General features: G+C 38.1%; 2 protein-coding genes across 6 annotated transcripts in view; one reads left to right on the top strand and one right to left on the bottom strand.

The window, feature by feature from the left end:
- RPGR (retinitis pigmentosa GTPase regulator) overlaps positions 1–14,539 on the bottom strand; it is a 268,816-nt gene that overhangs the window by 117,842 nt on the left and 136,435 nt on the right. The gene's annotated exons all lie outside the window — the stretch shown is intronic.
- Positions 1–14,539, top strand: part of OTC (ornithine transcarbamylase) — a 55,619-nt gene that overhangs the window by 27,128 nt on the left and 13,952 nt on the right. The window contains exon 5 of the mRNA XM_060138694.1: positions 13,019–13,172. Within this exon, the coding sequence (XP_059994677.1) occupies positions 13,019–13,172 (154 nt within the window). The remainder of the gene's footprint in view (positions 1–13,018; positions 13,173–14,539) is intronic.

The raw sequence follows: 14,539 nt of genomic DNA, 5'->3' as shown, positions 1-14,539 counted from the left end.
AACGGATGTATACTAACACATATATACAGAATCTAAAAAAAAAATTGTGATGAAGAACCTAGGGGCAAGACGGGAATAAAGACGCAGACCTACTAGAGAATGGACTTGAGGATATGGGGAGGGGGAAGGGTAAGCTGGGATGAAGTGAGAGAGTGGCATGGACATATATACACTACCAAATGTAAAACAGATAGCTAGTGGGAAGCAGCCGCATAGCACAGGGAGATCAGCTCGGTGCTTTGTGACCACCTAGAGAGGTGGGGTAGAGAGGGTGGGAGGGAGGGAGATGCAAGAGGGAGGAGATATGGGGATATATGTATATATATAGCTGATTCACTTTGTTATAAAGCAGAAACTAACACACCATTGTAAAGCAATTATACTCCAATAAAGATGTAAAAAAAAAAGTATTACCATTAAAAAAAAAAGGATGAAACTTAGCAACAGTAGTGGGACATTTTCACTCCAGTTTCAAGGCTTTCTGTTTCTTCCATAATGACAGTTGTTCATGCCTAATGCTCTGAGTCCACTATTGAAAGGTACATAATACCTTCACAGTCATTTTCACTTTAATACAGTACTTAGTAAAACAGCTTCAGGAACCATGTGTATGAAAGGCACCGTATAAAACCAAATAATGTAACATTGTTCTACTCTAATTAGGTCCCCTATAGATGTAACTCACTTATGGTACGGATCGCTGAAGTGTTTTCTGCCAGTGTAAAACCAGTAGAAAGGAAAATCAGCATAAACCACTGTTAGTTTCCTAGGGCTGCCATACATATTACCACAAACTTGGTAGCTTAAAAACAACACAGATCTATACTCTCAAAGTTCTGGAGGCTAGAAGCCCTAAATCCATGTGTCAGCAAGGCCATGTTCTCCCTGAAGGCTCTAGGAAAGAATCCTTCCTTGTTCCTTCCTAGCTTCTGGTCGCTCTCAGCAATCTTTGGCATTCCTTGGTCTCTAGCTACATCACTCCAATCTCTGCTTCCACCTTTACCTTCTCTGTGTATCTCTGTGTATCCTCTCCTCTTCTAAGAAGAACAACAGTCATTGGATTAGGGGCCCACCCTACTCCAGTATGACCTCATCTTAACTGATTACATCTTCAAAGACCCTACTTCCAAACAAGGCCTCATTCTGAGTTTCCTGGTAGATAAGAATTTGGGGGACACCATTCAACCCACTACACAAGCCCATATCCACATGCCCCTGCAGCAACATGGAAGGGTTTCAAATCATTGTCATTCTGATAGCTCAAATAATGGAAGTTATAAAGGGATTTTTGGATGAGACATATTTTTTTTTTTTTTTTTTTTTTTGCGGTACGCGGGCCTCTCACTGCCGTGGCCTCTCCCGCTGCAGAGCACAGGCTCCGGACGCGCAGGCCCAGGAGACATATTTCTTAAGAGTAGCAGTGGGAAAAAAAAAAGACTAGGAGTGAACTATTGTTATATTGAAAGGAATGTTTTGAAAAGCTGGAATACTGTTCTTAAGATATTTATACCAATGATATTAAGACCAAAAAAGGTAATCTTACTTAGGTTTCTCGGTAAAATGTTGTAAAATATTGGCACCTAATGGGAAATACGTACCTGATTAGGTACTAATAAATTTGTATCTAATAGGAAATACGATATCTCCAAGAATCTTTACAGAGGCCACCAAGAAACTAGCAGCATGGCAGTTGTAGGTCCTTGGGTAAATGGTAACAAAAGCTAGTTGTTCACAACATGAAATATGATATAGCCATAGTTCAGAGGCAGTTTGCCACAGCGTAGAGAGTAGGGGCTTTGAAGCAGGGCTGGGCTTCAGTTCAAGTCACAGCTCATACCACATTGGCCCTGTGGTTTGGACCAGTTGCTTCTGAAACTTAGGTTTCTCGGTTGTAAAATGGAGATACAAATACTTATCTCAATGAGTTTATATGAGGATAAATCAGATAGTGCTTTTAAAGGACAGGCCCACAGAAGAAATTCAAGTACTGTTGGTTGAATCAAGGTATGGCCTAACTCAATCTCAGGACAAGCTCTGATTCAATTCTGGCCATCTTTGTGATCTCCTAGTCAGCTTATGCTGACCCAACACTGAGATTCCTATAGCACATCTTGAGGAGGTCATTCTGAATGCCATTATGCCCTACCCATTTATCTCTGAGGTCTTCAAAACTAGGAACTAACATATAAGTCAAAAGGCTTCTGCCTTCCTAAATAAATTGCATATGGCAATATCATTCAACATCCCTGGGCTTCTTCCAACCTTAGCCCATTTGAGAGGAGCCCACCTAGGTGTGCTGAAGGTATTATCTTGTTTCCTCATCATTCTTATATTGATATAACTAAAATTATAACCTGTGTAGAGATATCAGAGCACTGGAATGTTCTCCCTCCCAGAGGGAGACTCAGTCAGCAAGTTTATTCCTTGGCCAATTTACATTGGGGATAAAGTCTATGTCTTCTCTAGGGCCTTGGCCTGCTTCCATAAAAAGTAAAAATAGGAAATGCCCATTTTTAAATGATTACAGAGTTCTCAATGGTGTCGTTGTGCACAACCAGAAATTCCTCCCACTGTTTGCCAATTAGCTATTCAACTGGTTGGAGATGTCATTGATAACCAACTGGAATTTAGGGGGCACACAGTGATTCAAGGCAGGATGGGGACAAAAGGAAGAATGAATGGGAGGACCCTATGAGAATACAACTTCTGTTTGCTTTTGGCTTTTGCAACACATCTACCATATTCCAATATTTTAGGAACTACTCAACTCTTTCTAAGATTATCAGGATTGTTTTGTGATTGCCCATCTCGTCAATATCCATGTTTGCTCTCAAGATCTGGCCCAGCACACTATTGGGGTTTTGGGTTTTGGGTTTTGTTTGTTTCTTTGTTTTTAGTATCTGTTTACCCAACCACAGACTCTGCACCAGACCTTCCTGGAGCCATGGGAGACTTTGTTTATGGTATTTATTGTTACGTTTTGCTTTGTTTTCTTTTGGCTTTCTGGGTGTTTTAGTTAATTCCTAAACAAGTTGTGATTTCATACCAAAGGGAAAAAATATTAAAGAAGAACAGAAACTTGAGGTTTGAAAGATCTTTATGAGCTATTTAGATCAACCATCCTTTTCATGCCTCTTCCACACCATTCCTTCAAAATCATTCTTGAGCCTGCATGAAAATATCCAGTATCAGGGCACTCTTTATATACAGAGCTATCTTGTTCCATTTTTTTAACATCTTTATTACAGTATAATTGCTTTACAATGGTATGTTAGTTTCTGCTGTATAACAAAGTGAATGAGCTATACATAAACATATATCTCCATACCTTCTTCCTCTTGCATCTCCCTCCCACCCTCCCTATCCCACCCTTCTAGGTGGACACAAAGCACCAAGCTGATCTCCCTGTGCTATGTGGCTTCTTCCCACTAGCTATCCATTTAACTTTTGGTTGTGTATATATGTCCATGCCACTCTCTCACTTCGTTCCAGCTTCCCCTTCCCCGTGTCCTCAAGTCCATTCTCCAAAACGTCTGTGTTTTTATTCCTGTCCTGCCCCTAGGTTCTTCAGAACCATTTTTTTTTTAGATTCCATATATATGTGTTAGCATATGGTATTTGTTTTTCTCTTTCTGACTTACTTCACTCTGTATGACAGTCTCTAGGTCCATCCACCTCACTACAAATAACTCAATTTCGTTTCTTTTTACGCCTGAGTAATATTCCATCGTATGTTCATTGCAGTTCTTGTTCCATTTTTATACAGTCTGACTTTTCTGACCAGAGTTCATTGAAACTGACTGAAAGTTCTCTTTTATACTGAGTTAAAATTGATCTTGCTATGACTCTTCTCAATGTCCTGTTTTGTAGTATCTTCATAAACTCATGCATTTTAATATATTTGAAGGTTTCAATTAATTGCAGTTATTACTCTTATTGGTGCTCAAATTGTCCCATATTTGGCCAATGTGATCTGTCTTCAAGTTGGCTACTGGGTCATTTTGACATAACTTTATTAGTCTTTAATAACTCCTTTGCTTTTTGACATGGCAAGATGTTCCGGGCTCATCTTACACATTTCTTCATTAAGGTCAAGAATTAGCCATTACTCTAAGAAGCCCTATTTCATTTTCAATTACTTTCCAAATCATGTTTGGGAGAAATTTCCTTTTTTGAATGATATGGTTTTTTTCTGGTTATTACATTCATATTCCTTTTGGTGGAAAATACTAAAAGAGATTTAAAAAATAGCTAGAACCACCAATACTGCCATCATCCAGAAATAATCAATGTTAACATTTTATCTCTTGAACTATCTTTCCATTTAAAGTCCTGCGTCATGCTTCTCCTTTTTCTAAACAGTAGGAAAAGAGATGATGGGGGGAAAAATAGATGACATTTTAAACACTTAGGCAAAATCAAGTTGAATAAATATTTTAACTTGTTAACTATTTTTTTTTTAAATCCTCATATTGGTAATGAAACATCCAGAGCAAATTGATATGTGTGAGAAACTTTAAATTTGGGTACTTTGGATTTTGCAAAAGCTGTTTTGCTACCATTGTTGACAGATGCCTAAGATTGTCTGCAAAGCTGCAGAAATCCACCGGAAGGCAAACAGAACTCTATATATTCAATGGAAATGAAAAGAGACCAAAATGAAAAGTCATTACAGAGCCAGAGAGTATTTTTAACTTGTCAACCTTTCATTTGTAACACATATAACACAGCTCTTACAATGTTTAAAGCGGGGGGTGTCAAATTGCTGGAGAACTATAGAAAGCCCAGATTACTGTTAATGGGCCTGTAAATCCAGCCCGAGTTACAGGTCTGTCATTGTTTCTAGTGAAAAGTCATTGTTTTTTAAGATCTTTAGTAGACTGGAAGAAGAAAAATAAGAATGGTGATTTCTCTATGACTTATAAACATAAAGCAGAAAGCAACATTATTGACAAAATAATATTGTCTATTTAAAGGTCTTTAATATCTTTGTTTCCCCAAGTGATTCCAATGTGAAAACAGCTTAGGGTTGTTCCTTCCCCCATATCGATTCATTTCACCTGCAGCTTCTGTGGCTGAATGACTGAAGTGACATTTTCTATCAAGCTTTGTCATACTCCCCTTTGCTCATAGATGCTTTAATGTCTAAGAGGCTTTTTGTGCTATAGAAATACTCCCTACTCCTTGTACTTTGTTTACAGTCCAATATCTTAATCTTATGAATTTAGTATTTCTATAAACATAAAAGAGCAAACATAAAAAAAAAGAGCAAACATTCCTCAGTGGTTCTCAAAGTGTGGTCCCCAAATCAGCAGCATAAGCAGTACCCGACAGCTCGTTAGAAATGCAAATTCTTCTGGGCCCCAACCCAGACTTACTGAATCAGAAACACAACTGGCTGAATCAGAAACACAACTGGCTGTGTTCTAATAAGCCCTCCTGGTGATTCTGATGCGTGTTTAAGTTTCAGAATGATTGCTTTAAACATTCACACACTACTTATACAACCACTAAATCAAATACATATTAAATGAACAAAACAAGTCTCGTCAACCATTTAAACATTGATTGCAATTTAATCAAATGCTTTAAAACACTTAATCACAAGCCTAGCATTTCAGATTTTCTTGAATGCTCTAAATGTTTTAAAAAGGAAAATATATACCTAAAACACCACACTGATTAGAGAGCTGATTAATATTTTAACAATAAAACTGAGCACAATGCTATTAATATCATAGATTTAATTTTGTTTACATTCTTACCCCTACTTTTATTATTATCCTTACATGGTCCTGGAATTTAAATGTGTGTGTGTAATTTTACCAGACTGGAAAGAAGAAAAATCATCTCAAGAGGCTAGGAATGTAGGTTTAGTGGATTGCTGGCCACTTAATTTTGGTTGGGTTTGGGAACTGCTTGCTAAGTTCAAGATGGATTAAATTCAAGCTGCCATCCACTAGCTTGAATATATTTTTATAACCTAATTTTCATTTTTAATCACGGGATCTGATATTGGTTTCCTATTGCTGCTTTAACAAATTACCATAAATTTAGTGACTTAAAAACAACACAAATTTATTATCTTACACTTCTGCAAGTCAGAGGTCTAAAATGAGCCCATAGAGCTGTGCCCCTTCTGGAGGCTCCCGTATTAAAGACTCCTTGGCCTTTCCAGCCTCCAGAGGCTGCCTACATCCTTTGGCACATGGTTCCCTTCCTCCATCTTCAAAGCCAGCAACATAGCCAGCATCTTCTCTCACTTCTGACCTGCCTCGCTCGCTCCTTTTTTTTGGCCGCACCGCACAGCTTGTGAGATCTTAGTTCCCGGACCAAGGATTGAACCCGTGCCCCCTTCAGTGGAAGCACGGAGCCCTAACCACTAGACCACCAGGGAATCCCCCCTCCTGCGGCTCTCTTATAAGGATCCTCTCTCTTAGATTGGACCCAGCTCAGGATAATCTCCCCATCTCAAGATCCTTAATGTAATCACATCTGCAGAATTTCCTTTGCCACGTAAGGAAATACACAGGTTTTGGATATTAGGACATGAACATCCTTGGGGGAGGGGCATTATTCTGTCTACCATAGGATCCTTGTTTCTATTTTTCATATGGATTTTGATTTATTAAAGAAGTTAAAAGATGGGGTATCCTTCAATTTTTATTTGTTTTCAATCTCTGTTAGTACATGACCCATTGTAATATTTTTATGATATATTAACCTGGCCTGGTTTCCATATTTTGAAATATATGCCTTTCTGATTGGCATTGTTTTATAATTAGTTGTGTCACCAAGAGGTTTCACTACTAGAGCGACAGGAATGTGAGTTTGAAAATTTAGATTTCTTCTTCAGGACAGCTAACTTACTGTTTTAGAATAAATGGTTGTATCATCTTTCTAATTGGAAATTGTGGGTGGCGACGGGTGCTAGTCAGCTGCAGGATTCCTCTCCTACTTCATTTTACATAAGACCACAAATGCTGATGGGGCCTGTCCATTCATGTTATAGTTTCTACTATTTCTAGGACTATTGGGTATCTAAGTTGTGTTAATTATTTGTGGCTTACACACATTAAAAATGGCACATTATCTATACTTTATGAACAGAAATACACTTAACAAAATCCCACGAAATATCTATCTGTATCTATACAGTTATATATAAGCACTTTCCTACTTAAGTAAATAAATTTAAATGTACATGGTAATATTCATCTTTCTTTGATATTACAATTATATTTTTGTACATTTTCTTTATATTAACTCTTTTCTTATGAGCATCATGGCCTTTTATAAGCACATGTTTTACTTAATGATTTTTACTATAAATGATCACAACTTGACAAATGGTTAAGCTAGTTCTTTTTCCTTTTAGCACTGCCTCTACTATTTTTAAAATCATTTTTGCTTCCTAGCAACAACAGGGTGTTACAGACCTATACTGATTTTATCCTGCCCAAGGACATGGAATTAACTATCCTCTAATAGTTTCTGGTTCCTTTTTAAGGTATAGAACAATATTAAGACCAAAATTTGGGCACTAGGGATGCTTACAAGTGTTGAGGGGAGAGAAGATTATAGCTACTGCTGCTGCCACAGGACTGCTCTTGGTAGTGACTGAGTTGAAAGGAAAATACAGTTGACCCTTGAACAACACAGGGGTTAATCCACATATAACTTACAGTCCACCCTCCGTAACTGCAGTTCCTCAGCGTCCATGGATTCAACCAACCAGGGACCATGTAGTACTGTAGTATTTACTATTGAAATATATCCACGTTTAGGTAGACCTGTGCAGTTCAAATCCACATCGTTCACGGGTCAACTGTGCTTCTTTTATAAGTGTATGAAATCTTGTTCTTTCCAGTACAACGTATCGTGTTGTTATCCCTCACTTTTCCTATAGTATGAGATTTCAGCAACTACTAAGACTTTCCTCCTCGACACTGATCTATTGTTCCACCCAGCAGCAGAGTATCCCACTCTCCTCCCACCTCCTCACTCTCTTTTCTAGGATAATAGTTCTCAGCCTTGTCTTCAGATTGGGATAACCTGGGGAGCTTTAAAAATATTGATGTGATCACTAATTATTAGAGAAATGCAAATCAAAACTACAAAGAGATATCACCTCACACCAGTCAGAATGGCCATCATCAAAAAATCCACAAACAATAAATGCTGGAGAGGATGTGGAGAGAAGGGATCCCTCCTACACTGTTGGTGGGAATGTAAATTGGTACAGCCACTGTGGAGAACAGTACGGAGGTTCCTTAAAAACTAAAAAAGAGCTACCATATGATCCTGCAACCCCACTCCTGGGCATATATCCAGAGAAAAACATGGTCTGAAAGGATACACACACCCCAATGTTCATTGCAGCACTGTTTGCAATAGCCAGGATATGTAAGCAACCTAAGTATATCCATCGATAGATGAATGGATAAAGAAGATGTGGTACATATACACAATGGAATATTACTAAGCCATTAAAAAGCATGAACTAATGCCATTTGCAGCAACATGGATGGACCTAGAGATTATCATACTGAGTGAAGTAAGTCAGACAGAGAAAGAGAAATATCGTATGCTATCACATATGCAGAATCTAAAAAAAATGTTACAAATGAACTTATTTACAAAACAGAAACAGACTCACGGACTTAGAGAACGAAGTTACGGTTACCAGCGGGGAAGGGTGGTGGGGAGGGATAGTTAGGGAGTCTGGGATTGACATGTACACACTGCTATATTTAAAATGGATAACCAACAAGGACCTACTGGGTATAGCACAGGGAACTCTGCTCAATATTATGTAACAACCTAAATGGGAAAAGAATTTGAAAAAGAATAGATACATGTATATGTAAAAAAAAAGTATGTATACTTAACCTTTAAAATTATCATGATGATTAAATCTTATAAAGTACGTAAAGCAATTATAAAAAAATATTGATGTGACTCCCCCACCATAGCTTCTAATTTAAACTTCCAAAGGGCAGAATACGGCAACAGGGTTTTTACAGCTTCATAGGTGATACTAATGTGCAGCCAAGGTCAAGAACCTCTGTTCTAGGAGGTGTTGGGCAACCTCAGTAAAGCAGACCAGTGACTATTCCATGAGATTATACCATAGAGGTTCCAGGGTTACCAACTCCACATTATAAACAGGGCAAGTAAATGCATGCTTGCCTTTTGGCTGCTTTGTTCCAGAGCTCTTGGGATTGTTCAAGGGAGGGAATGACGACAACTGCCCTTTTTCAATATTCTTGAAAAACTCAAGTGTATCGGGCATTGACTTCTCCCGTTGCTCTCCTAGTGTCTCCCTCTTTCAGCCTCATCCTTTTTTATTCTTTCCTAACCTTGCTCTAATTACTTCAAGCCTTTCAAAAGCCTTGGTTTTCTCATCTATGAGGTTGATAACATTTATCTGTGACATACATAGCAAAACTTAACAACACATCAAAAAGTTCATAAAAACCATAAGAGGTTGGCAGCCCATGGTCCTAGCTTCCTAAAATTATTTGAGAGGCTACAACTGAACTCAGATCTGTTTTTCTGACTGGGAGATTCCAGAAAGTCAACTGTAATGGTTAATCCAGATTTTTTTTTTATTCTGTCTCTACACACTGTAGGAAGTGATGCATATTTAAAGAAATCCTTTGGGGTCAAACACCCCTCTACCTCTCTCTCTCTCATAGGATTTTAGGTATCATAAAATTAACCAGTTCTTCTAAATAGATAATTGATTATAATTATAGATCTTATTGGGATATCTACCATCATCTAAATAACTTTCTCAAGGTGGAGTTAAAAGCCTGCATTCTGTAGTATGAAACATCAGTATATCTGTATGGTGAAGGGAATCTGTATTGTGATTTTGAAAAAAGGGGAGAAGATCTAAAATTCTTTTAACATAATAGCCTATGTCTAAGGACAGTGGTTCTCAAATTTTGGAAGGTTATCTGAGTTATTTGGGAAACTTGGTAAAAGTACAAAGACCCAGTCTACCCTATTTCAGGAGCTTGGACCTCTGTTGTTTATTAGTTATTCACTTAGTTCTGATATACACCCAAGTTTGGGACCCACTGCCTTAGGACACCAGATAGGTCAGGCTAGCTGGTTACTGTAAAGATGCGGGCCTTAATGGAAGGGAGTAAATTATTCATTTTTCAGGATTTGAGATGCCTTTTTCTTTCAATTGAACTAGAAAGCACTCCTTGCCAACGAGACTGTGAACAAAGTCCTTTGTCTTTGTGGGCTGCCATCTCTTGATCTCTTGATGTTTGCGGGGGAGGGGAGGGGGGCTGGTTAGGTTTTGAAGAAAAGAATGGATGATACTTTCAAAAATATGGTGGCGTCAATTTTCACTTTATTAGGAGTCTCAAACTTTAATATGCAAATTAATCACCTGGAAACCTTGTCAAAATACAGATTCTGATTCAGTAAATCTGGGTGCGGCCTGTGATTCTGCAGTTCTAATAAGCTCCCGGCTGATGCTGATACTGTTGATTTGAGGAGTGAGGTTCTAGCTTTGGTTCTCAACCTTGGCTGCACACTGGAATTTTCTGGAAAGGTTTTTAAAATGTTGATCTCTAGGTCGTACCTCTAGAGATTCTGTTTTCCTGATGAAATTGATAGAGATTATGGCCTGGGCCTCCAGAGTTTTAAAAATTCTCCAGGTGACTTTCTTATGCAGCAAAAATTGAAAACCCCGGTCTTAGTCAACCATCAAATGTCACCTGTTTTACAAGAGAAACTCTAAAGCGGCTTTTATTAACCTCTTTCAAACTACAATGTACAATGTGCTTAGACAGTTCAGAGCACTGGTTTCCAAATTTTGACCCCTCCACTGATGCCCTGCCATGGGAAGTTTTCATCAGAAGTTGTAAAATAAGAAAAATAAAGACAATATAGTGAATTTCAAAAAGCTAAATTAATTCAAGGATCATTTCTGAGATTAGGTCATTCACACCTTTTTTGTTGTTAAAATGTCCTCTCTTACTAAATGAAGATATTAACATATTATATGTGTTTATCTGCTTGTTTCTCATGCCCTTAATCTTCTAAACAAAAAGTTGGGAATCATATGTTGATCTCCATATGTTTTTAGAAATTTTGCTGATCCATGAAATCTGAAAATCTGGGAACTATGGGTATGAGAAATCTGTGAAAATTTGAAAAAAACCCTGAGTCTAGAAAATATTGTTACAGGAATATGGTTTTCAATCTTTGATTCTCTAATCCCTGGGAGCAAGGAATTTTTTTAGTGGTCATTGAATTTTATAAGCAGCAAAAGTTTTCTACAGACTGAGTAAATAATATGTCTCAGATATATAAGAAGGACTAATTTTCCAAATATATGATGATTAAAATACAAACCTATGAAATCCTTACTAAATACTAGCTCTAGTTTTTATACATTTGCTTTTGACATGGTAATATCATCTATTACTTTTTGATCTTCTACTATGAACAAGGCATACTTATGAACTATGAACAAGGCATACATATGAACAAGGCATATGCATCTTATATAGGTTATCTCATGAGTCCTCACAATAACGCAATGGGATAGATATTGTTATTATGGTTTTACAGATGAAGAAACTAAGTCATAGAGAAATTAAATAACATGTCCAAGGTCAGACAGCTAGTAAGTTACAGAACCAAAATTACAAAGGCTAACTGGATACCTTATAATAATGACTCTATATATTTAATATAACTACTATTATGGGAGGCTTTCCAATTTTTTTTTTTTGCCATTAAAAAGAGTTCCTTAAAACTAAAATGGTTAGAAGCCTCTGCTGTGGGGTTTCCCTTTAAATAAGAAGAAACCAAGATTTTAAACAAAAGGCCATCCCTGTTATTTTTGTAAGGCTGAAGCTTTAGCTGAGGGACCACCATCACTCTGACATATAGAGAGAGCTTAAAATCTGGATCCCAGTTTCTCATTCCAGGTTTTTATCATCTGCAAATTTGAGGCAATGTGTTGTAATGGTAAGAACGTGGTCTTTTGAGTTAAACTGACTTTGGTTTGAATATGAGCTCCTCCAACTTACTTAGCTGTGTGATCTGGGGCAAGTTACTAAACTTCTTTTTGTCTCAGGTCCTTCAGCTATAAAATGAGAATAGTTATATCCATCTTTGCTGCCCATCAGAGATGTCCCGTGTCAGGCAGAATGGCCCAGCTCTGGGGCCCTCCTGTGCTCTGTCCTTGGTGGGAACAGCCTGGGGAGGGTGTGGCCTCAGTAGGAATGCTGCAGCAGACTCCAAAGGTGCAGCCCCTGGGGGCTGTCAGCTAATAGCACTCCTCCCAGAAGGTTCTCTCTTGCAAAACAACCTTTGTATGCACCTCTTTGGCTGCCACACTGCTACCTTCAATTTTATAGTGAAAGTGTATATTTGTGAGATGATGTCCCCCTCACAAAATGCCACAATCCAATTCATTAATTTTTCTCTGTATATCTTGTTTTTGGTCTTGTCTCTCTTTTTTTTTTGAGGTACGCGGGCCCCTCACCGTTGTGGCCTCTCCCGTTGCGGAGCACAGGCTCCGGACGCGCAGGCTCAGCGGCTGTGGCTCACGGGTCCAGCCGCTCCGCGGCATGTGGGATCCTCCCGGACCGGGGCACGAACCCGTGTCCCCTGCATCGGCAGGCGGACTCTCAACCACTGTGCCACCAGGGAAGCCCCTGGTCTTGTCTCTTTTAACTTTACCAACTGCCATATATCAATTATAATTCATTATCACAACTGCTAGGCTCACAATTGGTTTCTTATCTCCGTAAAAAATAGTAAAATCAGCGGTCATTGGCTAAGACATCAGTGCAACAACATCTGGCTTCTGGAATGATTACATGTTTATTATTAGCTTTTAAATCCGTCATGTTGATAGGTAGTTGTAACAGTAAAAATTCTAATGTATTAGCATTTCTTATTACTGTCTAAGACCCTATATTTAGAAGGAATTATTAAGCATAATCAACTTAGATGATTTTTTCTTGGTTTGTCACAGTGTGTTGTCTAGCATGACAGATGCAGTGTTGGCGCGAGTGTATAAACAATCAGATCTGGACATCCTGGCTAAAGAAGCATCCATCCCAATCGTCAATGGGCTGTCAGATTTGTATCATCCTATCCAGATCCTGGCTGATTACCTCACTCTCCAGGTTGGCTTATTTCTTTGCCTCACACAAGAGCAGAATCAATAATTCCTAACCAGCTCTAAATGGAAGCATTTAAATTGTGGTATTGGTGTTTTGTTTTCAAATAATATCTTGGCAAAGAATTATGGCATATGTGTACAACTAGATATCCAAGGAAGACAGGGCATTGCTAAAAACAGATTATAGATACTTCTGTTCTCAAACCTTTGCTTTTTTGGTGCCATATTTAACACAGTGGATGAACAGGGAATGCTGGAGCACAGAAAATAGAAGAATCGTTATGTAATCCATATATATCAGGCTCTGTGACTTGGCAGTGAAGACTGGTGGAGTGTGCTTTGAACATTCAAAATGGTCAATTACTAAATGACTTTCTGAGAAGGAGGCCATTTTCTATCATTTTAATAAATTGCTTAAGACTGGAGTTAAGAGCATGCAGAATTTATAGAATTGAGGCTCAAATTTAGCCATGTTCCTTCAAATTAAAAACTTGAATAACTTTGAAAGATTCATCCCATTGGGTTTGCCGCAGCCAATCTACCGAGTCTTGTCACTGGGAATCCTAACAACCGTGGTTTCTGCATCTATGGACTATTCTGGGGAGACAGGGCAAACTGGATAGGTAGGTCTATCTTCCTCCTCATTTGAATAAGCTACACACATGTACATGTGAGGTTAAACTCAAAATGAAACTCTTTGGTGATGAAGGTAAGATTAATGCAGAGAGGATGACACAACGATGTTAGATACCAAGTGGCTGTTTGTATTGGTGGCTTTACATATACGTCAGATAATTAATGCTTCCCCTTGGGGCTTTATCATTACTAGATTATACATTCATCAGGTATAGTGAAATGTTCTACTCATCATATTGTCCCCTGCAGGACCTGGTGCAATGCCTTCATAAAGGAAATTCTCAAAGTAGGAGCCGAATGAATACACAGCAGCTTATTAAGGGCGTGGAATCTAAATCAGAAGAACCTGGATTTACATCCAAGCTTAGCCACCCAGTAGTTCTGTGATCTTCAAATTAGTTAGCCTTTCTGTTTTTAAAATCTTATCTTTATAAATATATAAACGTATAAGATATACGAAACCTACAGACACTTCAAGGAAAGTAAAACAAATATCCATGTGCCCATTATACAGTTTTGCCAAATCTTACTTCAGAATTTTTTGTTGTTTTTAAATAAAATGTTACAGGTAAGAGTTGAAGTCCATTTCCTCGAACCCCGCAAAGAAATTTTTATCCTGGTGTTTGTATTTATAATTTCCAAGCATGTTTTTATACTTTAACTGTACATGTCAATATCTATAAACAACCAAATGTATTAATGGTTTTTAAACTTTATATAAACGGGAACTTACTC

The sequence above is a fragment of the Lagenorhynchus albirostris genome, chromosome X (genome assembly GCF_949774975.1).
Source record: "Lagenorhynchus albirostris chromosome X, mLagAlb1.1, whole genome shotgun sequence".
NCBI classification, from domain to species: Eukaryota; Metazoa; Chordata; class Mammalia; order Artiodactyla; family Delphinidae; genus Lagenorhynchus; species Lagenorhynchus albirostris.
Note: the sequence above shows the minus strand (reverse complement) of the source record. Positions and strands in the feature narration are given on the sequence as shown.